The 27309-nt window shown below is 43.9% G+C and overlaps 1 protein-coding gene across 2 annotated transcripts; it reads right to left on the bottom strand.

Moving 5' to 3' along the window:
• Positions 1–164: 164 nt before the first annotated feature.
• On the bottom strand, positions 165–27134 carry midn (midnolin). Of its 2 annotated transcripts, none has more exons than XM_055049001.1 (8): positions 26536–27134; positions 24274–24865; positions 22760–22847; positions 22557–22619; positions 12029–12577; positions 11478–11601; positions 11049–11363; positions 165–3983 (listed from the first exon to the last, which is right to left on the bottom strand). In XM_055049001.1, the coding sequence occupies exons 2-8, from the start codon at positions 24492–24494 to the stop codon at positions 3721–3723; spliced, it is 1623 nt and encodes a 540-aa protein (XP_054904976.1). In that variant the 5' UTR covers positions 24495–24865; positions 26536–27134; the 3' UTR covers positions 165–3720. The 2 variants fall into 2 exon arrangements, with proteins under 2 accessions (XP_054904976.1, XP_054904966.1); XM_055048991.1 differs by having other exon boundaries at positions 24274–24502.
• Between the last annotated feature and the right edge of the window lie 175 nt (positions 27135–27309).

Genomic DNA, 27309 nt, shown 5'->3' with positions numbered 1-27309 from the left:
CAGTTGCCTCAGCTTTTTATACCTGGAAGGGCTATATTTTATTGATGCAACTTGAGGCTTCCTTGCGTTTCAAAATGACTCTTATATTGAGTTACTTTGTGAAATAAAAGGCAGAGGAGTTTGTTTGATTCAACGTTATTGAATGACTGCACACGAAGACCATCTGATGTTCTCATTTTGCTTTTTATTTATTTATTACCTAAAAAAGAAAATGTTCTATCACAAGTCACACTGAAATGTATTGCTTAAGAAAAAAAAATATATTCATATCTTTTTTGTTTTTAAGCATTTTTTTTCTTTTTTTTTTTTTCTTTTTTTTTACTTTTCGGAAACAAGTCTCGGTTTCCGTCAGAATCCACCAGAAGAAACAAAAAGAAAAGCTTGTTTTCCGACACAGGCTGGGGCCCGTGCCCCGACAACCTTCTCCCCCACCGATTTTTTGTTTTGTTTGTTTTTCTTTAAAAATGCACAAAGAAATACATAATTCACAGTTACCATTTTGGTTTCATAAATTAATACAGTCACACATGTGCTACACCGGTCTAGAGCTAGAACATTGTAAATTGTATTCTTGAAACCTGTTATTTTCAATAGTTGGCTACAAGAAAGAACAGGCAACTTAAATGATCAGGATTTCCACCAACGTACTGTCTCTTATTTATCCTCTCTGTAATGCTTTTTGTCATCTTTTTTTTGTTTGTTTTGTTTCTTCTTTTTGAGTTTCACACAGAAGTGAGGCACACACAGAGTATATTTCATACATATAGGTAAAAAAAAAAGAAAAAGAAAAAAGGAGAATAAATAAAATTTGGGAGGGGCTCGGGGTTCATTTGTCCTTTAATAATTGTCATGTCCATGGAAACAGGAAGTGCATGTAGTCTGAAGTCCTTACAGGACCTTTCTCATTCTGAGTCAGGACTGCTTCTTTCCGTCTAAGTTCTGCTCGGAGGGACATGAGGTTCAAATAACAGAGCAACAAACATGGCAACACAATAAAGAAACGGGACAAAGACCTTGTTTGAGGAACAACACCTATCACCGAATAGTACTGGCTTCGCTCAAACAAGATTCACCCCTAAAATCTATGACCGTCATGGCTGCGGATACTACAGTCACATATTAACCAATGAAAACGAGCTTCAATGGACACTAACACCGTGAGGGCAATTTTTAAGGCACAGAAGCCTTGACATAATAGAGACTCCACCAGCTAAAAGCACTAAACAACAAATGCCCAGTGTCCTCAGTGACAACAAAATGGTGCCTTGATGAAAAGTCCAACGACGATATGCACAGAAAGTTTGAAAAAAAAAAAAACCCAAAGAAAACTAACAAACAACAGGAAAGAAAACAAAACATTCCCATCCCCATTGTCCCCAACTGTCTCTCATTTTTATTTATTTTTTTAGTGAAAGGTAAGGCCACTTAAAAAAAATAAAATAAAAACAATGAAAACAAAAATTATGAGGTTTACCCCAAAAAAAAGGTAATCTCTCACTGCAATCTCTGGGAGTGCAATAGTGGTGTAGGGCGGTCAGTCAGACAGGCTGATAAACGATGCTTCTCTCGGGTGGATTTTGACAGACAGTTCTTTTAAATCCACCGGTCTGCTGGTTCCCTGCGGACGTATGTCCACGCGAGCCTCTGTTGGCGTTCGGGCTGGGAGGAGGAGGAGGAGGAGGAGGAAGAGGCTTGGCTAAACAGTTTTTGTCGGCTGTCTGGGTAACAAAAAGAAAAAAAAAACGAAACAAAAGAAAAAAAAACAGTGCTTGGGGCTTTGAGAGAGAGAGAGAGGAAGAGAGTCATTTGCTCTTTGCTCATCGTCATCTTCATCGGAACACAACAGAAATGTTCGAGGCCGAGACACAACGCGAGTTCATCTTCATCTGTTTTGGTTTTGCATTGTCACTCTTGAGCGGGACACTTTTTTTTTTTCTTTTTCTTTAAACAAACATTAAAACGTTAGGTCACAAAAACCTAACCAACAAAAGCAGCATTGTTTCATTTTCTTTTCACAAATTCATGCATGTTGTTAACCTTCATTACCAAAGCACCACTTTGTATTTTCTCTTCCATCAATATATATATAAAAAAAAGGATCTTTGTAATTTCACACCTTTGCATGCAAAGAAATGTCACCTTTCCCCCCGTAGCTTTGATTTTCCTTTTTTCCTCTTTTGTGTCGTTTTTAAGCTCCCATGTGTAGCAGCAAAACTGTGGAAGGCCTAACCTGATATGTCAATGGGTGTACTGGTCCAGGCACTAGATATTGATGCCAGAAAAAATGACTCCGCTGCTCCTCCCTCTTTCGATAACACTAGTGATAAAGGGCCTCAAACTTTAAGCGAGCCGCTTCGGTCGACCCACGCCTCCGCTGCGGCTGATCGACACGACGTGAAGGGACCGCGGGGTTTACTCAGGAGATGACGGCAAAACAATGGAATATTCTAAAACAAAATTGTAATAAAAATAAAAGCCAAACATACACACACACACCCTCATAAACGTTTGTAAATCGTCACAGTTATGTACACAAAACTCCCTCGGATAAGTCAATTCAGGTCTGCTGGATGATGGGGATGGATCGCTCTGTCTGGTTTGTTGTGGCGAGACGAGATAATTCCACAAACGGGCAAACAAATGGTTGAATGAATGCACATATTTGCTGACAGTCAACAACTTGACTAAAAGCCGCAGAGGGCTGCTGTTTTTAGAAAACAGCAGATAGGAAGAGAAACAAAAATAGAGTTTTCTATCATATATATTTTTTTCTTTAAAGATTTTAAAATCCTCTAAAGCACTTTGTAATATTAATTCATTTTGTTCATTTATTAATCGTTCCTATCGATACCCTTTGTCACTGAGGTCAACACCAATACTTCAATAGTCATTTTCTTTTTTCTTTTTTTTTTTTATTATTATTATTGTTCTATTTCAGGCCCCACCACCGACTCCTCCCCCTTGCACATATTGACCAGCTGTTATAAATCAACATCATGTGCAAATAAACAAGTACTTTGAACTGTTATATGAAAACCTGAATGCTTTGTGAACAATGCTACATATTGTTTCTTTTTTTTGTTTATAAAATATAATATGCTTAAAAGTGGAAAAAAGAAAGAAAAAAAAAGGTTTAACCACTCCGTAACAGAGGAAAAACAAAACTGGACTCCGATTGATTGGTTTTGAGAATAATAAGAATGCCCATCGGAATATTTCCACAGTCTCTGGTGCTCCTGTTCTGTTCATAAGTCCAGTGTGGATCTCTTCATTTCTGCCCAGAGTGCACTTAAAAAAAATGTAGGGAAAAACAAAAAAATTCTGAAAATACCACCACCACTTACTAAATTCTGCTTTGCTCAAGTGGAGATGTGATCTGACATCACACCTCGAAAATCAAAGTCTTGTACACTGTAAAGTCCAGTTGTTTTGCCTGTAAAGTCCAAGCATCACACTGAAGTTCCTTTGCTATTGTTGCTGCTTTTTCACAAGGTCAGCTGTGAAGGACAGAATGGGATTAGCGTCTGCATGGGGGGGGGGCAAGTGGGGAAGGGGGGTGGGGTTGTTTCTCCCATGTGGCAGATAACAGTCACAAGGACAACTTTTTCTCTCCCCTCACCTCCTGCCAAGACACAGCCTTCATAATATAATTCCACATTAATCCCAAGAAACGCTTCACAAATTCTACGAATCTTCACGAAGAATGGGGGTGGATAAGGTTCAGGCCATCACGAACTCGGACTTTAAGTCGGCCTTGACGTCGGGCTTCCAGACCGAGTCGTCAAAGTCCAGATCCAGGGAGCCCTCGCTGGACATGCTGCTGTTGCTGTTGCTACGCCCGGCCTTGCGGTTCGGCAGCCACTGGTAGGGCGCTCGCTGGTCCCGCCTGGCCTTCCGGCGCAGACGCTTCTGCTGCATCAGCAGCTGCAGACGCTCCACCTTGCAGCGAGTCGCTCGGTTCTCAGTCTGACGTATGCGGTCACCTGCCAAAACAAAGACAAAGGGGCGCGTTAATATTTCTGTTTGAGACTTGCATTAAGTAACTGGTGAAATAAACTACAAAATCATGATATTGTTGGGGTTTTTTACCACTCGAATACATTTTAAGCGTAAGGTAGAGGTGCTCGTTTATCATGCTGTTTATCAAACATGTTAAAAGTTGCACAAACTTCTTGCACAAAACCAATTTCCTATTTTCAGACTTATAAAAAAGCCAATCTTATCGTTTTTTGATAATATTTCTTTGACATGTTTCGCTCCTTTTCTGTGTGTTCCAAACTTAAAAGCAGATACTCCATGTTAAATTTTTTGGTTCACTTCCCATCAGCTTCCTCACTCTGTGTGTTTTTTTTTTTTTTTTCCCAGAACAGAATCTTCTTGAGAGCCATAAGCAGGGGCGATAAAGGTAAAAACACATGAAAGAGCCAGCACACGCTCATGGCTTCCTATGATATTTGCAAACACAATTAAGTATGACATGCTTCAGTGGGTTTGTGTTCTCCTAAGTGCATTTCTAGCTGTTGATGTGCCTATAGGAGACTCCAGTCTCCAGGGAGAGGTCTTACATTGCACTGTGAATGCTATCCCAACACTGGCCAAGTCGAGCCTAATTCCATTTATGCGTATATTCGGAGAGCTTAGAAGGAAGGGAAGGCAACCGCAATCTATTAGCTAGCTCCATTAGTATCTGTCTTGGAATTAAATAATTAAATATTGGGCTTGGATGTCAATAAACCGAAGCACAGCAGCCATCTCTGCCGTGCACGAGAACACACACACGGACACGCTGGAATCCGCATTACACACACGCAAATACACACTCGCACGCACGCACACTCACACACACGGTGTGTACAGTCATGCATGGCTATGGATGCACACGAGCATGCTTTCGAAAGGTCCACACACACACACACACACACACCAACAGGCGCAGTAGCTTTTAACGTGGATCGATGGCAAATTAAAAAGACCTATTGATTAAACCTTAGCTCTAGTGCAGCCATCCATCTCCAGCCCCGGACAACGCTATTGGCTTTCAATAGAAAATGCAAGCGAATGGAAATTGTAAGCGATGAGAGAGCGAGAAGAGAGAGTGAGAGACTAAAATAGTTCTTTTTTCTTCTATTTCTTTATTATAGCTCTCGCTTCCAAATCGCAGCTTGTTGAGTGCCCCCTCTTCCTCCAAACATTGCGCCCTTTTTACCCCTTAGCTCACCCCTCCCTCTCCAGTATCTTGGCCCATGTCTCCCCAGAGACAGCTAGGTGGTGCTGTGCGGAGAAGAGAAAGAGGTGGAGGGAGGGCGGCTGGGGGACGCAGCGAGGAGGGGGACGGCGGCGTGGGTTAAGGAATTCCTCCCCTTGAGGCCGGGGGGATGGAATAAACGATGGAGGAAAAAGGTGGAGGGTAAAGGATCAGCCGTAGGTGTCAGTTTGCAGAATCGATTATGGCCTCCTCTGCTTTCCTCCTCTCTATTGGAATGAATTCCGGACTCGGTGTGGGCTTCATTTACCTCTTTTCTCTGATTTGCTTATCAGGTAGAGCAGTGCAAAGCATTTCCCCCTTCCGGGACTATTTATTATGCTATACCAGTGTTTACTTAAGCAAAGTGATGAGAGGCTTTTGGAAAACTAGAAATGGAGGTAAGGAGTCGAAAAAGGTAAACGTCTTTACATTGCATTAGTCGTACCATACATATATTTTTTTACTTCAACACGGTCGGCCCTGACACCAGCATACATGTGCATCCAGATGCTGCTCTTTGAGGACAATGTGACACCCCTCAGGAACGAAGCCAATATGCCAGAGGTGAGGGGTGAGAGGGGGAGTAGTGGTGGCCGGCAATGCATCCATTGTTCCTTCTGCACCATGTGAAAGCCACAAACGTTGCTGCGAGGCTTTGTTCTCCTCACTGGTCCTCCCTTCGCCTTCTTATTATGTGCACATACTAGTCTGAAGAGAAGCTGGCGCACATAATGAAAAAACAGAAAGCCACTGTTTGCCTATGGACTTAAATCTGTTTCTCTGCACCGATTTACTTCCTTTTACCTTGACAAGATAGTCTGTTAGTCTTGGTTTCATAAAGGGGTGGGAGGGTGTTACATTTGCTCTCATCTTAGCATTGCAGAAGGAAACACACACACACACAGAGGGCAGTTTGGTGGGGCGGCAGGAGGTCTTGGCCTTTGGCTTGGCAAGAGTTCTGGGAATGTGCTTGGAGCGCCACCAAACTTGTGTTTGTGTGCGTGTGTGAGCTCGGCCATTCATGAGCGTCACTACCGGAGCCCTGGGCGGCTGGGCCGGACACAGCTGGCCGCAGGGATCTCCAGACTATGTTTATGACAGTAGGGCTATTATTAGGGCTGAATACAAAAAGAACAGACAATCCGCGTAGCACAGGCACACACACACACACACACACACACACACACACACACACACACACACACACACACACACACACACACACACACACACACACACACACACACACACACACACACACACACAGATTGGCTCAGGCTGATTGGATGGGCTGGGGTTTGACGCAAGCACAATTGCACCCACAGAGAGCCGACATAGGTTATAAATGCAAAGGAGAGCTTTAGGGAACCCTTACCCAAACACAACCTTGTGTGACACAGGAAAGATAAACAAGGAAGCAACAATGGTTCCTTTTTTTAGAAATGTACCACCAGTATCAAACAGAGTACAGCTCAAGGGCACAGAGGAAGGAAATGCCAATCTCTTTCCCTCTTTTATCTTAACACCAGCCACACCAAAACCTCCTGAGCGGTCCGTTCTCCCTCTCCAAAATGATCCCTGCCCGACCCTTTGAAGCATGTTTCGTAAATATGCCAGGCGTAGAAAAAAAAAATGAGAAAAACAGTCAAAGAGCAAAGAGGTGATCTATGAATAATCAATGCATCAGTCAGTTTCCCTTGCCTTTGAGCCCAGCCCAGCAACACAGCCAGGACTGAAGAAGGGGTAGGGTGAGGGGAGGGGGGATAGATGGTCCAGAGGGTGGGTAGAGTGGGTGGACGGAGGAGTAAGCAGGCAAAGGATGGAGAGAGAAAGGAAGAATGAAAGAAGGAGGAGGGCTGCAGCGTCCAGGACACAGAGGAAGATTAAAGGAGCTTCTCCTTCTATTGATTGTGTAAAGATTGGCTTTCATTTGCAGTTGTCTTATTGCTGTTGTTTGTTTGTTTGTCTTGATAAGTCGTGTGATCTTGCACAGAGAACATTGTGTTTGCTGAGCATCCAGAAAACCAGAGGAAGGAGCGAGGGAGGGAGGGGAAGACAATGGAGGGGGGAAAAACGAGGCCAAGAAAGGAAAGGAAGAGAGAATCATACTGCATGAATATCTGCTTTGGTTTCAATCTAGTATTACAGACCGCATTCTCTCCATTGTAGGTGCAAATAAAATAAATAATTCATTTTCGAATTAAACTAGTATAATAATGACCAGTAAGACATACATTTAAATGTATCTTAGATTATTATTGTAAGGGGGAAAAAAACAGAAATGAATAAATACTAACAAACAAACAACAACAAAAAAACAATTGTTGACCACAACAATTGTTTGTCAGGTTTTTAGATTGGTCAGTCTTAATTGGTCAGAGGGCCAGCTAAAAAAAAAAACTGGAACTACTGTTTTTGTAATGCTAGCTCAACAAGCTGATAGTAATAGTAACAGAAGACTTATTGTTATAAGTCAGCATTTGCTTTAATATTTTAGGAAATCCCTATTTTACATCATCTGCTTTTGTGCACGCATAGTGCAGCATTGCTCCAATTTTGACTGCCAGTGACAGTAAGCAAAAAGGTATTTCGAGCAATGTTCTTTGACTTTTCTTTACCATAGTTCCTAAAAAGCAGTTGAAATCAGCCAAGATCTCGACCAGAGAGTGATAGCTTTACAAAAAGCAGAGTCCAAAAATGTGCCTCAACGGTGTGATAATCCTATATGGAACTAAAGGCTATAGTTGGTATACCCAGTTCCACTCAGTAAAAAACTAAAGATTACTCAACCTACAGAGATACATACTGAAGCAACCAATCAAAGAAGAAGTAATATGAGCATCCTGACAGCCAGTGAAAGGGCATTGACGGCCCTGCAGGGACACAAGCTCTTCAATGACTTTTAGACTTCATTTGCATTCCCTCCTTCTTCTCCTCTCCTTCCCGACTATGAAAGGGCAACTGATGTGCTTGGCTGGCTTTCCTGGATACCTCTGTGGCTGTGTAGAGTCGCTGGGGGCATTCGGTGAGTTTTAGTGGCGCATGTGCATCCCAGTGAATATTGGCTGGCGATGAGAGAGGAGTTAAGTTTGCTGGCAGAATGAGTACCATGTGGGTCATGGTTTAAGTACAACCCTCAATGAGGTTAAGGGCAAAGAATCTTTCTCTGTCTCTGCCTCATTCACAGTCACCCTTCCTTTCCCCCTGCCTTGCCCTGTCTTAGCCTGCACGAAGTTAACATGAACTGACAAATCAAAAGGAGACAAGGGCAAGTTAAAGGATGTGGAAGACACACATGAGGGGGAAGGGAGCTGTTGGAGAACCTTTCAGAGCCAACTTTGCTTCTGTTTTGCCCGGTCTTTGTGTGCTCAGTTTGAACGAAAGCAGCTGTAGGGCTAAAAGGTACCCATATAATCCCATAGGCCTCCCCTTCTCTGACCCACAATGGTCCAGCATGGTGCTCTATATACACCCCTCACACAATAGGATAGCCTAGGCAGGGGGTGATCAACACTGAAGGCTGCAGGGCGGATGGTGGGGTCAGTCCACGCTACATAGCAAAGGAATTTAGCTTAACAATCAGTCTGCTAGACCATGCTAATGCCCCCCTGTTCAAACTCAACATGACTCCCATGTTGACAAATCCTCACAACTCAGCAGTTTTACACAGCGAGAGCGGAAAAGCTGGCTGCTTGAATGAGCCCTGGGACTAGCTGCATGCACATGTGTTGAGAGTTTTTTTTTTTCTATTCATGAACTTGCAGCAGAAAGATTAAAGACTCAAGAGACAGCCAAGATAGGTGACATTTTCGAGAGGCAGCCTCAACCTGAGTTCGGCTATGTACTCAGGCAGATGAGAAGTGCACTTTTTCTTTAACTGGAGCTGAATGAATGAAGGTTCCTCTGAATTAAGCTGCAGTGTTAAGTCCAGTAACTCCTCCATCAGTTGTTGAGTGATAAGATTGTCCTACAGAGCTCAGTCATTGGTTTGCTTGTAGCTTTCTATGTAGAATAGAACACAAAGAGGCACATGGAGTCTGCCATGGTGTCACTAAGGTTTGCAAATCAAGTCTGGAAAACTGAGAGAAACAACAAAAGATGGGCTCCTATTTCATCCATAGTCTCTGGTTAAACTTAACATTTGATATGGTTGATGGCAGAATATAAACACTCATAGGATAAGTAGCTCAGAGTGGATTCAACAACTCTTGTCCTCCAGTGTCTTCTCCTTCCCTCACTGCTGTAGAGCTCACAGTGCTTCTCAGGGCTGATTTTTGGACAAGTCTATTTTTAAAGACCAAATGAACACAGACAATGTATTGATGCACAACACAGACGTGGAAAGAGACGGGGGCGAATAGGAGACGGACAGAGAGATGGATTCTACAGTCGGGGCTGTTTTTGTCAGCTAATAGGGAGAGGGGGCAGTGGCGTGGGTGGTTGAGTGCAGATGAAGTGACATGGCAAGAATAGGGAAAGGGGGAGGGGAAGAAAGGGCGGGGTGAGTATGGACAAGTGGGGAAGTGAAGGAATGGTCTTTTCTAAAATAGGAAAATAAGCCTGTGTTATTACAACTGTTCAGTGAACACTTGTGAAGATACTCAAGAGTACGGCAGTGGAAAAGTTGTTAGTCCCACTGATGCCGGGTTCAGTCTTTACAATAACTCTGAATGTTCTTGTACTGCTTTCAAGCAGCGAACACACAACATGAGACAAAGCCAGAAGACAACAATGAATATGTATTTGTTTCTTTTTTCAGTCAACAGAAAATATTAAACACTAAGCACTTTCTTTTAGGGTCCACCCAAAGACGACTATTCCACAATATGTGGTCATTGTCCACAAGATTCACCAGTGTTTCACTACAGAGTGGCTGAATTTCCTCAGCAGAAGATAAGGAAGAATTAGAAGACAATGCAGTTTTTCTCCACACAGTCAGTCTAACCTCACAACACTGCCTGAATGTTATCAGTTCTGGACATCTGTCAGACACTCAACATCCAGAGTAGCTGCTCAGAAAAGAAGGTTTGAAAACATCCAAGCTCTGCACCAGAATTGTATCATGTGCACTCCAACACCTGTCCTGGCCCAACCCTCTTAAAACGAGGACCTGTCAAGGTTTGTCCGGTCCATGCATGTCCCAGCTGCAGCTCTTCTTTAGGACACAGGTTAAGTAACCCAAAGCCTAATCTAATCTAAACATAGCCCAGCCCAGGCTTGAAAAGGTAAACCTATCTCCTTGATGCACAAAAACAAAGCCAACTCTGACTGACAAGGGGAGCCTGACTGAACAGGCCTGGAGAAGCTTGTATTGCATTACTAAGGAGACCCCCATCTCCTTTATTCACTTCCTCTTTTTGTCTGCTTAAAAACCCAAGGGACGTATGCTTGAGTGTTTTTGTTCTTCAGTCAGAATTTTCAGTTCAACTACTGTCAGTATTTTAAAAGATAAAAATAAGCACATGAAGCACAGTGATGTAAAGTCATCCCAACCAAACTGAGATACCCATGATGCGTTATGAGAACAGAAACAGAAAGACAGAGATGACAATGGATTTTTCATTTGATCGTGAAACAAGAACAGAGCTTTGCAAAAATGAGTGGCTGTATTGTCATTTAACACAAATGTGCACACAGACATACACCCCCAAAGCGGTGCCAAATGCAAGAACATCTGCTTCGTGAGGCCGTTAGGGCGTTAAGGGACTAACAAAGACTCGGCATAACTAGGGGTGAGGGGTGTGCTTCTGTTTGTGTTTTTGACATGCTTAGATGAAAAGGTGTATGTAGAGGGCTCACTCACCAGGGGGTTTGCACATGCGGATCTGGCTCTGGCACTGGACCAGTGGATGAAGAGTTGGAGGATGGCTGCCAGCAGGCACAGAGGTAGCTTTGGCAGAGAGGCCCGTCATCCCAGCAACTGGGGGTGAAGGAGGTGGTGAGGGAGATGGGGAGGTGGGCGACCCACACTGAGTCTGGTAACGAAGCTGGGTGAGGGAGGGGGGCATGCCCTGGTAGTGCCGAGTGGCACTCAGGAGGTCATTGAGGATCTGCAGGATGGTACCGATATCACGTCTTGGACGCCCATTGCTGTCTTGGCAGTTAGGGTGCAAAGTGCCTGAGAGAGGAAGAAAGATAGAGAAAAGTTTTACAAAATGATGCACTATAAGTTGTTCGACTTCATTTTGTGCAGTTAGCAATATTTTCAATGTGGAGCTCAGTGACTGCTCACCTGAAAAGGTCCCTGAGAAGACTCCGGGAGCATGGTTGACAAAGCTCTCAATAATGGCTCCAGGTTTTCGTGAGCGTGTTGAAGGACTAGAGCCACTGCCAGGGCTGTTGGTGTTGCAGTTAGCCTGAAGCAAAAACACAACAGAGACAAAAATTAAGTGTGAGTGTTTGTGACATACACTTTCCACTTTATTACACAAGCAAATGTTTATATATGTGAGCTGTGAAAATCTTTTTTTAAATCCCAATATTTACATTATGAAAGCTTACTTTACTATTTTATACAGCACCAGTATGTATTAACTTTGGCTTAATACATTTAGCCATTTTTTGAATGCTAAGAGAAGAGAATGCATGTTGTAGCGTCATGAGGAATAATCATATCCTCATTGGAGAATTGAATATTTGTGTGCATGATAAAGTTTGTCTCATTATTTAGTTATGGCAAAATATGAATGGATCTAGTGTATATGCAAGACAAGCAATAGGTATTTTCACAAAAAAAAATACTTAAATATAAAAAGGAAGACCATGGATTTCCTGGGGTCTTACCTCAGGGCACAAAACCGGGGCTACAGGGCTGACCTGGCCAATGTCATGGCTGGGTTGACTGGAGGAGGGCTGGTGGTAGTGGTGATGGTGATGATGATGATGGTGATGATGAGATGGAGAGCGGAAAAGTCCCCCGGGGATGTGAGATGGGCGAGGGGAGTGGGGTGGCGGAGTAGGGGGGCTACAGTGAGGGGAGGAGGGCGACTGGTGGTACATAGGAGGAAGCGGCTGGTGGTGCGTGTTTGGCAATGGGAAGGAAGGTGAGCTTGAGGAAGAGGAGGCGGAAGGGACAGGATGGGGGCTGGGGTGATTGTGTGGCTGCTGGGGGTGGTGCTGGGGGGAGTGCGGGTGAATGTGGGGAACTCGGGGCGGCTGCACTGTGGGCTGTCCTGTGGCGGCCTCTGTGTTTCCCCGGCTTATGAGGTGCCGGTGCTGGAGCTGGGGACCCCCAGATTGCTGTGCTGCCAACTGAAGCTGAACGAACATCATGTGGTCCCCTACACGCAGTGCCAAGGTGAGGGGGGAGCGGCCGGACAGGAAGTCACTGACCTGTATTCACATAAACATAAAAACAGAAAATACTTTGAGTAATGTTTGTATTTTATGAGACCGCTCAGCATGCTTTTCTCAAGGGAAGCTAATTGAATTGAATTCCTTCATGGTAAATGGATATTTTTTGTTATAGACAGCATTTGAATTAGACACAAAAGTGCTCTGAGCCCCACTTCTCATAGAGACACAGGCATACCACATTTAGACCACCATCCAATCATTCACAGTTTTGTAACAGTGGACTATTTACTTCAGGATAAGGAGACCTATTGGAAAACACACAAACACACACAGACTCTACTCTTTGCTCTCCTCCAACTGTCTCTGGGTCCACTCTTAGTCAGCAGTGTCATTCATCTCAGAGACAAAGGCCACCCTTCTATCTGGCTTGTTGCCTGAAAAATCTGTCCCACGTTCAGGAAATACACCCCGCCTGCCTCTCGAGCATAGAATACTCAATTGTCTGTGGATCTGCAGCGGATCTGGAAGCGCTGCCCATTTTTGGAGTTCTGGCAACGATAAACAAGGGCCAAGTGTCGAGGTCTTCAGTGACCCACCCATGGCCCGGATAGATGCACGCAACGGCACACAGGCTAGCTGATTTGTTAGGACTTGGCTTGGAAGCTTCACGCTAAATACCAAACATTCTGTGCTGAATGTGGCTTTTAAAGTCTGCGTCTTTTCAACGCGGAGTCATCAAGGGGTCAGAGAGGTTCTTGGTCTTGAAGACTCAATAGTGATGACATCTAAAACTGCTCCCAAACTAAAGCAAACAGAAACAACCCTTTTCAAGCAAATACAAAGTGTCATATTTATTCAAAAATAGTTCAACGGCCCTTGCTGCCTGTGTGCTTTTAGACCCAAGAGGGAAAGGAGTCAGAAACAACAATCTAAATAAGGGCAGAAAAGAGCATAGATTTTGGCAGGAGATAGAGAGGATGAGGGGCCACTCTTTCTTGCTTGGCCTTTGTACTATGTACATTTTTCAACTTTACTTCTAACATCTTGGCAACAGTTAACCCCAAAATCACCAAATCACCAGCCTGTCCTCAAAAAGAACTCTCCATTTTCTTGTGCTTATTTATTTCTCTATCGACCGCGACTCCAGTATTGCCAGGGTGACCTTTAGACATTGCTATTGACATGGTGAGGGGGGAAAGCAGATGGAAAATGAGAGGATAGACAACTAAAAGATCTGAGCGAGTTGAGATGATATGATGGCTGAAATTCGCAAGGTAAATGTTCAAATACCAAAGTAGAAAAAAAAAATTCAGGAGGTCCCAACACAAACATAACTAAGGTTTTCTTTCTTTTCTGAATGCAAACTCGGCTGCTGATGGATTGTTGATACAGTCCACACCCGCAATGATTACCGCAACATGGTAAGGCAACAAACTCAGCAGGCGTAAGGTGTGGTGTGAAGTGAGGAGGAGGGCAGGGTGGGGCAGGGTATTGCATGAAACTCTACACACAAAAGGTTGCCTGATAGAAAGAAGGCGTGTATATGTATGCGACTCAAAGAGGGAGGCAGAATCCAAAGGTCGTGGGGGGAAGGAGAAAGAAAAAGGAACAGACCTGACTAAGGCAGTGACTGACAGCTGTCAGGGGAGAGAGAAAGTCAACAGTCAGCCAACACTACGTCAAAGACCCCAAGGGAGACCACAAAACAAACACAGAGAAAAGCATGTGGGGGGTTGGTGCAAAGGGCTAATGAGTGAGTATTTCTCTCTGCTCCTGATCACACCTCTCATTCTGCACATGCATACAGCACTCGTATTGATTCTAAACTTCACCTGAGACATTTAATTGAGAAATCAGAAAAAAAACTGACAACCGTTACTACAAAAAAACATGTGCAAAACAACTCAGTGCTAAAGTAGAAGGTCGTGAGTGTAGTGAACTTTACCTACACCTGTATCTGGTGGGTGTGTGAGCATCAGACAAAAGAGAGAGCATTTTGGAAATCTCTTCCTGGAAAGGATCGTGCGAAATTAGGACTCCTACATAATTATCATGACAATAGCCTATGATTTTCCAGGCTCATATTTTTAGAGATTGCAATGATTTTCATCCAATCACCTATGTACACCAATACAAAGCTTGGTTATGAGTTTATGACAAACTTATAAACCATGGATGTATAGATGCAATGTTTGTAAAATACGATAGAGTCCTCGAAATAACTCAACTCTCCCAGGACTGGAAAATACTTCAATCCAAAATCATTGTTTAGGAACATTTAAAGGTGCCAAGACTAAACAGGGTATTTGCTTTACAACTTTGTTTTTCTGTGTGAGGGTGTGCAAGCAAAGGCAAAAAAAGAAAGTGACAAAAAAGACATGACAGTGAGTGACAGCAGGAGAAACAAAGAGGAGGCTTGATTACCCTTATAATAACCAGTGTGGATTATTCAAAACCACCAAGATGAAAATCATGTACTCCCACTGAGCTCACAACACCACATGGCAGGCTTCAAATTAGCCTCCAAGAGAGGCAAGCTTTCTTCCTCGCACCTCGTTAGTTTTTTCCTTCTTCTCCTTCTTTTCCCTCCTCCGTTCGATTTTTGACACTCACAAGTCTCAGCCATTGAGTCATGAAGTCAAATTAGAAGTCGCTCGCACAGGCCGTGTTAGATCTCACATACATGTGAGCTAAATGTGTGTAACACTGAATGTGACTCATTTGGGGTCTCTGCAGATACACATACCACCCACAACAACCTCGGCTTCAGGCAAGCAACTAAAAGGCCACAAACCCACATAAACATCCACGTCTCATTAGAAGGGAAAATGACATGGAACATCTCGTTGACTATCTGATTGGCAGCTCATATCTCTGCGGTCATCTTTCACATTCCCCCAGAAGATAAACACAAAGAGCCACACTGAAACCTTCAGGTGTGAAATTCCTCTCCTGAAAACATGCCTTTTCCCCAACAATTCTTAGACCCCAGAAAAGAAAATATAAGAGAAGGGCAAATGGTCTGTGTAGCTCTGAGCTGTGGAGTGGAACACCTGAAATAGTTCTTATCTCTTAAGGGATGGGAGGAGGCGGAAGATGTTACAGCCTGCCTGCCAGAGGCTAGATTGGCAAGCGATCGTGTAACAACAAGCCTTTTCCAGACGGACAGAGACTAAGAGAGAAACAAGAGGAGGAAATGTGTTGGAGAGTGTGTCTATATGTCTGTATGAGAGAAAGATGGTAGATGGGAGGGAGTGGGGCTCTCTGGCAATGGAGAATTGGCTGGTAAATGATTCCCAGTGGTCTCGGCTAGCAGCTCAGCTCCAGTCCAAACATGCCTGTCTGCTCTCGAGAGCCCAGCCAAGACAGCTAATGTAGCTGGCCACCGCTGACGTCAGGACCAACACTAGATAGGCTTCTAGACATTACAAGCAAACAAAAGAGAGTTCTGTTTTTGCTGGTTTTTCAGCCTCTAACCATCTGCCACCTTTCTTCTAGGTTCAACCTTTGCCATTTTATAGGAAAGGCACAATGGCTGCTGGTCTCTTAGCCATGATGTTACTTTGAAGTTTTGGTAGGCTCCTATTTCTCCAGGTATAAACAACAACTTCTACTGTTGCACTTTTCCGATATACCAAATATGAATTAATATCCACTAGGGGTATGTTCTGTATTGGTTTGGCAACTGACAAGTTCAAATAAATCTCTACACTCCACTCAGTGTTCTGCAAGGAAATGTGGTTTTAAGACTTCAATAAATAATATTTACTAGCAGGAAGTCAATTATAATTGTTCTGATTTAATCAGTGTTGCTAATCTGTTATATTTCATAAAATTCAGCTGGTAAGAATGGTCACAAGAACCAAGATAAATAGAAATAGAGTACTGTGAAGTTTTCAGAAGTGATTTTACCTTAGATAAGTGGGCTTATCTTATTGTAAAATAAGATGGCTACGAACAAAAATAAATTGATGTATAGAGGTTTGAATACACAGCTATAACATGACATACATGCTTACAGGTAAGAACTGGATACAGGAAGTGCCAATTGTAGGATATAAAATGTAAGTATAAATTTGAAAAGGGATAGATGGACTCTAACCACTACAGGACAAGGAAAGTGGAGGGCCCCTCTGAGACAAAGGAGTGTCTCAAAAAGCTGCAATAACAGAAGTGGCATGCAAAAAATAAGGAGCTGGCTAACAAGCCAGTCCCATCAATCCGTCAGTTTTCATCACTGCCAGCCAGGACATGGTATTTTGTTTAGCGGGAGGTGTTGGTTGCCGTGCACTGAATGGGAAGAATATGATAAGGGGCAGTTTGGAGGGATGAGTGGAGACAAGATGGAGGAGAGGAAGAGGAGTGGAAAAGGTGATATGAGGGACAGAGGGAACCAGGATGGTGAAGGGGGAATGGAAGATGCGGGCATTGGGGGTAGGGTGTCAGAGTGGTAGAGGGTGATGAAATATTCAGCGAGAGTGTGCCTCTGGCTCCCACCCCTTTTTTTCCCTTTCGACATCTCTGCCTGACAGTTTTATTTATTGGGGTCCCTGTGGTTCAAGGAACTCATTTGCAGTCGTTCTTCCTTTGCACACTAAGCGAAGTAAGGCAGAGAGATAAGGACTGAGGGAGGAAGAGAGAGGCTGAGAGTCTAAAAGAGGCTGGGAGGATGGGGGATGGAGCGTGCTGGCAGCTCTGAGCTGACATTCATGAACAACTGAGCAGCTTTGTGTCGAGAAAAGAGGATAGAGGATTGGAAGGCGGGACAGGAGGGGGGTGGAGGGAGGGAAGTCACAAGAGAAGGAAGCCGGTTTCTCCAGCCACATTTCGGTTCCAATGCAGCTGCTCACCTGTCGAACGGCGAGGTGAAAGGTAAGCTTCAAAAGCTGCTTATTAACCTGCCCATCGACCTAGATGGTTTGATTGCAACAGGACACTATTGATAGTCTCTGAGCAGACACACAAGCTAAAGATGCAATAACAGGCTCTTGAAAGAGACAAGGAAAATAAAAATCAATGAGTTGCACCATGCCCTAAATCCTAAAGGTAACCAGGAGGGGGTAGAGGGCTCCTGAATGGATATATTAGAAAGATAGCTGTCTGTAATATGGTTTGATAAGAAACAGACAGAGTGAGCAATAAGTAATGTCCAATTCACTTCCAGAAAATGTACTCACTTGAGTTAAAAGAGAGCCTAGAGTGGCAAAGTTCAAAACAATCAAGTTCATGAAAATAGTGCACCATTTTCTTCACTTGTACTAACCACAACCCCAGAATTGACGAAACAAAATGACCACAACTGCTGTTGTGAGGACGTGGAGACAATTGACAACAACATATGCTGCAAATGAAGGTAAAGGTATGAGAGAAAAAAGTTAAGGGAAAGACAGTGAGGGAACATGGATAAAGGAAGTCAACAAAGCAGTGCAGAAACAGCTGCGATGCATCCAAAACTTCCTCTTTCAAAATCTCTTTGTAAAAACCTCAGTCACTTTGACCTATGCCTGTCTGTTTCAGACTGGGGGCTTTAGATATGGGTGGTGGCTATAAGACCTGATATTCCTGGCCTCCGTCCTCCCACACAATAGCCACACTAGTCACGATGCCTTCTACTCCAATCACAAAAGCACCGTGTCACAGAGGAATGGAAAACAATGACAGTCACGACTCGAACATAGGCAAATAAGACTCCCCTGGCCGCTCAACGAGGGAACACACAAAGATAAAGACATTAAAAATGAATGTTGGCACATGCGTACGCCCACATAAGCCCAATGCGACCAGATGCATGTGCACAATAGGACAATGAAATCCACAGCAAAATCCACCTCTCTTGATTGCCCCACAACACACCTTGATTCCCTAAGCTCATTCCAACATCTCCCTTCAACTGTGTGTTTAAGCAATACAAAAAGGATTACACAGGTGCAAAAATACTGTGTGATCAGCTTATTAATGCGATTTTCAAGGCCAGGATTTACATGAGAAGGGACTGAATGGGCCTTCAGATCAGCATTGTCTTTTCTTCTGTACACAATTTGATTTAGACATCCAGTAGCAAATTAATTTCTGTAGCTTTCATTGATAGAACAAAGAAGGCAAATTATCATTGTAGAGAGCAAAGACTCTTTCTCTTAATCTACAAGCACAAAAAAATGCTTATTTTTTTACTTCAATGATGGCAAAAGGACACAGGGATCTTGTCACACTGGCCATTGGACTCAGTTGGTAATTTTTCAATTCTTTGCACTCAGAAATCCTCAATGCAATTACTTTCCAATGATTTCCAGTAGTGCCAATAGGGTTGATTAACTAGCATGTAGATAAGGTGGTGCACAGGTAGCAAGCCTGGAAAGAGAAACATATCGACCATGTGCATTGAGCTGTTTTACGCACAGCCTCGAACCGAGACATAGACAGTCACAGGTACACAAATCTTTCTGTACGTTACGGCCTTTATTGCCCAACGGCATGTGTAGTCATCCCATCAACTACCCCCAATGTTCCAGGGTACACCATACACAAACACAGCTGGACGTATTACTGAATGACTCGTCCAGACCTCTTCCCTTTCATCTCCCCTCCGCCTGTCATGTCGACTTTGGCACTCCCTGAGGGATGCAGAGCACAGGAAATTAGGTAAGGGTAATGCAGAGGTGACTGCAGACAGATTGTTAGGTCTTTTTTTTGTCTGCTTGCAGGGACAATGGCAAAGCTGAACTCCATCCGTGGTTACTTGAGTGAGACAAAGATGAGCGGGAACGGTGGGTTTGTGGGGGGTAGGCGGGGGGGAGGCATAAGGACAAGAGGTGCCTGTCGGTGGGAGCGAGAGAGGAAAAGTAGAGCAGATATGTAACAGTGTATTCTACTGGGACATATGGAATGGCAGCACACATCTTCCTCCCTCAGCAATCTGTGCGCATTCAAGGCAAAATTTGTCAATTTGCAGCCATCTGAGCATCACTCTAGTTGGGCAGGATATTGATTCTGAAATCAGGATGCACCACTCTGGCTTGACTCTGCGACAGCAGCCAATGCATGCATGCAGTAAAAACAAGGACTGTGGGCTTAAAGAGTGACTCAAGCATTGATGGTTTGTGAGCTGGGCAGTTTGGTGCTGATGCTTTAAGACAGGAACAAAGAGATGACTAAATGGGGGGAAGTGCATTTGTAGGGGGATGGTGAGGGTGATGGCTGCCCGCCTAGTTGGCTTTTATTCAAGCATCAACGTGCATCAATGAGCAAATAGTCTCTACGTTTCAAAAGTAACACAAATTATTTCTGTTTCTGTCAACTGCAACAACAATAAAAGATTCAATTATGTCACTGTTTGAGTTCCCTTCATGTTACTTGACTGGCTGCTATACAAGTATACGTTCGCTTTATTATATGGTTCAGGTTTTTTATTACAAAGATCAGAAATCCTTCTAAGTACATCCTTTCAATTCAGATCTGTGAGTGTAAATATAAGCTGTACACACAACGTCTCCTTAGCAGACAGAAGGAGAAGCAAGTAGAGCAGGCGAGCGCATTCTGATGGGCTGTCAGGAGTCAGTGGCTTAATACAGCTTAGATGTCATGAAAAAAAGGCCCTAGTTGATGCCAGACGAGGAATTAAGGCAGCTAAAGAAGCCAGCCATCATGGCCAAACAGAGGCAGCTACAGCCAAACTTGCAAACCGCAGCACATTTAAATTATAGTGCCTTGAGAGAGCTGTTAAGCAGGAACAAGAGAGGGAGAAGGAGAAAATGGGGGACACTGGGGAGAAAAACATAATTTCGATAATTACCAGATCTTGACTTCCATAAAACATTTCCCTATAACGTGACACACGCACGCACACGCACACACACATTCCTCAGACAAATCAGCGTGTTCCAGCAAGCTGCTTTCCTAGCTATATAGCCGCTAGACGGGGACATCTAATCCAGATGAAGGAGAACACATGAGGTGATCCACCCAGTCCATATTCCATGAACACACACTTCCTGGAAAAACACTCAAATTTGAAATGGGACTCTCACTTAACCAGAGAGACATTTAGAAAGATATGTGCTTAAATAAAGGGGGTCTGCGGGTTTATGTCCACTTCATCTGTGACTACCAAAAACCACCCTGAATCACCCGGAGGCTATTTTAAGGTGTTTAGGGATATCAATTACCGTGTCAGACGCTTTTAAAAAGCTAAGTGCATTGATTGATTTTTGATAGCCCGCCCCCCAACTGGAGTTAGAAGGAAGAAAGGAAATGAGGGAGAGCTTTTGTGCTCCTATTTTCTAATCTTACCCTGTATCACTAATCTCCCCAACTTCTGTAGCATTCCATTTTGCTGCATGAATTATAAATTCAATCAATTTCTCAGAACATAAACACACAAAGCAGTGTTAGGCCTTTTCGTGAACTTTCCCCCTCACATTGATATGATTCACACGCTGCCCTTTATTGTCACAGTCTTCTTCTGCAGGACTACAATCAGCAAATGAATCCGGAAGTAATGTAAACGGTAAGCAGTTCTTAAGAAACAGTATCTGACTCATAACGAATCTTGGCAACATAGGGTTACGACTCAGATGAGAGGCAAAGTGAGAAAGCTGCTATTCTGGGTAGGCAGTTGAATTATCATCTACATCTGGTAAAGAAAAAAAAAATACATATATATATATATATATATATATATATATATATATATATATATATATATATATACACACACGCACCTTCTTTTTTATTATTGAAGGGCAAGGCTTACTTCCAGCCCACTAGTGCGGAGAAAAAAATACACACACACACACACACAGAGCAACATGTCCACACACCTACACACATGCAGTCATCTGTTGTCAGCGCTATGAGGCGCATGCTGAGTTCACACACAGATGACGAGGCCAGGATTTCCACCATAAAATTATCAGGGAGGCCATAGAGAACCACAGCTTGCTATCTCTTCCACATCCTCCAATAAAAATTCTGACTGATTGCAGGTCGGCGTCGTTCACCGGACAAAACCTTGCACACCCAAGTGCTCAGTTTCACCATCGGTTTGACATCACACTGATGCAGTTACGTACGTCTCAGCCTTGCCCAACACCGCCAAAAGGAAGTGGATGTGAGTCAGTCAGTCAGCTGCACACAACTTCATACGTCACAGTGTTGTCTAAGTGTGTTCGGCCTTATCATCTCTCTTCTCAGCAAGTTTCTTTCTGTGGCTTATGCAAAGCTTTTTTTTTCCCTTTACTCTCACTATTGATTATTTCAGTGAGTCATGTCACACTAACTGAAATACATTCTGTATTTTATAAGGCCTAAAGAGCTGTTTCACTGTAAGAGCAGGGTGTGGGCCCATCTTAGGACATATATGCACGAAGGCTTCCAGGAACCCTATGCTAATACAGAATGAGAAGGCTGCCATCTGATGATCCAGCACTCTGTTTATGAGTGAGTGAGACTAGTGTACTCAATTGCCATGCAGCCTCAGCACACTTCCTGGAAACTAGCCAGTATGCGTGCGTGCGTGTGTGTGTGCGTGTGCTTCTGTGTGTCTATTAAGTCCATGAAATACAGAAGAAGTGGAGAGAGAGATTGTAGAAATAGAAACATGAAAGTGAGCATCAGGCCTCTTATGCGCTCAGAAATAAGTCTTTTTGTGTGCAGTTTACTCTCTCGTAGCCTCCTGTAGCAGCGTGCATGCACAGGCAAACGCACAAACACACACACACACACACACACACACTATCGCAGACGTTACTAGGATACAGAAGGGTGTTGCTGCTTATTATATACCAACAGCTCACACAGGACGCCTAGCTTGGCTTGTTTAGGGGGCCAAGATTAAACAATTGATGCATCACTGTGCAGACTTGCACAGCTTGTATCAAATTAAGTAATTTCTGAACACAGCTAACTACAGTTAAAACATCCAGATCTTGTGAAAGCTCATAAACAGAGATAGAACCATAAATATGAATATCTGTTTATTTGCAACGTACTTGTAATTCAAAGCAAACAATTTCCTTACCTGAGTTTCTGTTAGACTCTCCAAGGCTTGCATTACTGACTGCTCTGGTCTTGATGCCTGAGACTGCACACAAATAATAATAATAAAAAAGACATTTATGCTTTATGTAAACAAAAGTGTTTTTGCAGCTTTTAAATAAACTGAATGTGCTTTCTGTAATTTTATTCCAAGCTAAATCAAAATAACATTAGGACAAGGCTTACCATTAATCCTGCTTCGACTGTTGGTACAAGTGTTAACTTGCTCCCATCAGAGATGCCTAGATCCTGGAGTTTGCCTGAACTTAGTCGCCTGCAGGGTTACACAGATCGAGATAATTAGACTGTGCTGACAGTATCTTCTCTCTGTAGACACCCAAACACCCCTCAGCAAGGAGTGCTTGGGCAACTTCGGGGGTGCTAGGCAGACTTCAAAACTAGTTTGGAAAAGAGCCGTGGGTGAAAAGCTTCATGAAAGAGATGTATTGATTGGGCTGTCATTTTTCAATTTCGACTATAGTGCAGCTTGACAAGTGCTCGCAGTGGATATTTGGCACTGCTGCCACTTGCCTAAGTGGAGGTAAGTACTTTCTTCTGGCTGTGCGAACAGACAGAACAAACTGCAAAAGCTGTGACAAGAAACAAATGGCTGTACAACGCAGTTTTATAATTAGTGGCTTAAACAATTTTACGATTTCAGATTTTATACAACCACACATCCCGAAATGGGTCTTCTTCATTCTGCACTTTGATGTTTGTTGCAGAACAGGAGCAGCCATGTCTGCTCCAAAATACTGCTTCCCTGTAGATCGCGACACCCCATGAACACGGTGTTCGTGTGTTGCTCTTCTTCTTCTTCCCCAAGCAAAGGATGCTTCGGACAGCCTGCTGCACATGCATGACCCAAATGCAGCTGAACAAAGGCTGGCAGAGCCGGCTTTGCAGGAGGCCTGCACTTCCGAGGCGCAAGAGGAGATTAAGAACCCTGTTCAGGCTTTAAAGGATGATGTGATTTATAGGGTGATTACAATAGGTAGGAGGGGAAGCAGATCGAAAAACAATGCCAACTGTTTGCATGTAGAGCAACCCCTGTTACCAGTTTTGAAATAACGCCACTTGCGCTGCCTTTTGCTTAAGTTGCAGAGCATTTGAGAGCTTTAGTCTGAAATAACAAAAGGGTTAACTATTCCTTGTCCTTCGCAGGCCTGCTTTAATACTGCTATGGCTGCAGTTCCTGAGTATTCAACAGTACTCTGGCCAGTCGATCCCACTACATTATTATCCCAAATATGGGTGTTGTTAAGCATCTTATCAATGCAGAAACTCCTCTTATGAATGCATGTTTTGATTCATACAGCAGAGCTACAGAGCCTTGCTTTCTGCATTTGACTCAATTCAAGTCTGCAGATTTCATCTCCCAACAGTGCTGGCGCAGTTTTAGCAAAGGTGTGCACTAACTCAGCAGTTTAATGTGAACGGTTTTCATGTACACCTAGACCACTGCAGGCAAGGTTACTCCTCCTAGTCTTTCTGTGTGGACCGGGGAAAAAAAATCACCTGAGCATGAAAGGGTTAACGCAACAAATGTGCCCATCTTAAAACTGCAGAATACTGTTACGGCTGGTGATGTCAGTGCGCGCAAAGAGAGGTTTCTTAAAGGAAAATACCTCGCAGAAATCGCGAGATCGTTATCCTACACAATGCATTCTGTTAAAACGCCACCGTCCAGATGTACTCACGTCTCTTTGTGCAGCAGAGCGAGTCTCTCTCTGGGTACTTTGAGTCTTTGCGAGAGCCTTCTCTTCAGTCCCTCCACGGTCTCCTCCTGGGGCAGAGAGAGCTCGAAGCGTGTGCCGGTGGTGGAGTGGATGTACAGATTCATGGAGGGTTCAGCCGGGACGGCCTCGCAGGACGAAGTCCCGCGACTGGTGCAGCTTCGGGCGCTGGGATGCTGGTCCATTCGATAACCTGTGCTCGGAGACGGCAGGGGTGGGGAGGGGGGAGGGACGGGAAGGGAAGGAGGAAGGGAAAGACGAGCAAGAGTCGGGATGAAGAAAGGCTTTCAGGAGGAGGAAGCGGAATCCGTCGCTTCGACTATCGTCTCTTTGGAAGGCAGCATTCAGCAGAGGCTTCTGTCTGTTAACCCTTCCGTGCGTCCTCCGAGCGTCAGAATGAAACCAAGTCCGGTCGATTTCATGAGAACGTCCCCGCAGGAAATCAACGAACACCGCAGAGTCGCTTTTGCCTTTGCTTAATCTCCGTATTTAAATGTCCTTGCAGCGTTATTTTTTTCTCTTTTCTTTCCAAGTTGCAAGCAAGTCTTCCGAAATGCTACATTGGGCAAAAGCCAAACAGACACGGAATGATACTGTCAGCAGAAAAAAAAATATGTAGGCGATCGTATGTAATAACCTTTAAAAATGCGAGGTTTGATGATGGAAAAAAATAAAATGCAATAACAGTAATAAACTCCTTGTGAACGCTAAACTGAGGTTGCTGCAACCTTCAGAGGAGCGGAGCTGCAAGCCCTGTTCGGCTTAGAAGCGAGAGGCTCTCCGCAGCGCTCTCAAACCTACAGCAGCCCCAGTGGATGTACCGACAATGAACATTGTCACAAAGTATCCCACTTCCACCGTCGACGAGAATCCGCCCACAGCCCCCGGAGCGACCGGGCCAATCGCGGCGGAGCTCTTTCAGGACGCTGCCGACGTCGGCCAATTAAAATGCGAGATCCACACCCACGTGGAGGGCAGACGAGTTTAGGCCATTCATAATAAATTACAGCATTGAACAAAGTATGTGCCCACACCGCAGAGGCTTCAAAGCTGCTCGTCCGAGTTCCTTCAAATCTACCAAGGCAGAGGAGGGTTGAAATAATATGTTTATATCGGTGATTACCGGCGTAACTAACTGATACTTACACTTTCTATTATTTCTCAAATTTCTCAGCATTCATTTCTAAAAGGACTGCGTGTGAGTGGGAACTGCGCGACACGCTCAAAATAGCACTTATCCTCAAAATAACTACTCATCAGAGTCCAGACTGCTTTTGCGAAGGTCCATACTGTAAAAGTATCAGTATTGGGTTTTTGTGTGTGTGTGTGTTTTTTTTCAGGTAGCACTATCTACTTTAAATACTTGCTGTTAACCGTAACGACCTGTTTCCAGTAAGTCTTATCGGATATACTGTAATATTTATAGAACTTCCTCTCCGTGAGCCCAGAAGCGTGCAGACGCGCAGCATCGCTAAAACGGCCGAGAATATTATGCAAATGTCCACATTGTAAACAATTAGCCATTCCCGAAGGGAACCAGGATACGGCGGAACTCAGAATGGGTGCCGTATTCATCCCACGTGTTCCAGCGAATCGAGAAACCGGAATACCGCAGCCGATCCAGCAGGTTCGTGCAAGAGGTCACATCACGCACTGCTTCAATCACTTTTTTTTTTTTGTGAGCCTCTACTCTTAATTTGAAAAAAAAGAGAGAAGAGAAATATGTGATAGAACACTTGGAGGTGTATTTACTTGAGATACGTCGACTGACTGCCTTCAGAGCAAAAAGATCTGTGGGCAAACTGACATAAAACGAGATACTCAGTCGCCCCCTAGTGGAAGAGGCTGCCACAATAAAAACCTGCAGTCGTGCCATTCATTCTTTATTAAACTAATGTTATCAGTAAATATATATATATATATATATATATATATATATATATATATATATATATATATATATATAGTGTAACCTTTAAGTCTAACGATACAAGGAGACAATTATCCTTCTTTGCGCATGACACATGATGACACATCTCAAGTTCAACGTGAAATTCGCGATGAAATAAATTAGTTGCGTTGTCAAAACTCACACGAAGGACGGTGAACAGAGTTTTGACCCTTCCGATAGAACAAAGCCCGAGTCAAGCTTTCCCAAAACTTCTCAACCACTAGCAAACTTTCCAAAGAAAAATATAAAAGAAAATGTTAGACTTGCGTACTTACCAATTATTGTGGCGAAAACCGTAAAGCTTCGCTGGGAATTGAGCTGAGTTTCAGTCTGTTGCCCCAGCTTTGGTACGTTAAGGCAACCCAAACTCTTAGATAAATCCAAACAATCTGAATATCATCCACAGCAGTTTTGTATCTCTTCGTGTTTCGCCGGCTCCTGTGTGTGTGTGTCACGGCGCGCGCCTCTTCACGCGCTTTAATAGCAGTCCGGGAAGTCTTGACCAATAGCAGCGGATATGTCCCAACGCGTCCGGCTGTTCTCGGTACGCCGGTGTGTTTCTCGGTGATAACGTAGCCGGGAAGGTGAGACTCCTCTTTAAACTGGCTCGGTTCGGATATGGGCGGAGAGAAGAGTTCTTGTTCTGTCAACAGTTGATTTAAGGTGGATCTCCAATTCTCGCGCCGCGGGTGGTGGTGGTGGTGGGGAGGAGGAGAGGAGGGGAGGGCCACGCAAAACAGCAGCAGACAAGAGGTCTTCAATATCCAAGTGCGTCTGTCCGCGTGTCTAAGAGGGGGCTCGCAAAGGAATTAGACACTATTCGGTGAAAGTGAATTCACCAGTCAGTCTCATACCACCTTAAAAGAGCGTCAATGAAACGAAGCCTTGGAGTCAGGGGCGTTGCCAAACCACTGACGTCGTACGTGTCACCGGGCAACAGAGCAGGTAAACACCCTCCTCCCCTGGATACCGGCCCTGCTCACCGGTAAACAAAAAAACTGCTGGCAGGCTTCACCGCTTTGTTTAGGGAAATAATATACGCGCTGTCA

The sequence above is a fragment of the Poeciliopsis prolifica genome, unplaced genomic scaffold (assembly GCF_027474105.1).
Source record: "Poeciliopsis prolifica strain line A6 unplaced genomic scaffold, Auburn_PproV2 SCAFFOLD002, whole genome shotgun sequence".
Lineage (NCBI taxonomy): Eukaryota > Metazoa > Chordata > Actinopteri > Cyprinodontiformes > Poeciliidae > Poeciliopsis > Poeciliopsis prolifica.
This window is presented reverse-complemented; position numbering and strand designations above follow the sequence as displayed.

Bases quoted from the DNA above. Each gene is read 5' to 3' on its own strand.
- midn (XM_055049001.1), bottom strand. From the start codon at position 24,494: ATGGACCAGCATCCCAGCGCCCGAAGCTGCACCAGTCGCGGGACTTCG. The intron at 22,620-22,759 runs GTAAGCCTTGTC...ATTTGTGTGCAG, and splicing joins CAGTCGAAGCAGGATTAATG to TCTCAGGCATCAAGACCAGA. The intron at 11,364-11,477 runs GTGAGCAGTCAC...TTCCTCTCTCAG, and splicing joins CTTCTCAGGGACCTTTTCAG to GCACTTTGCACCCTAACTGC.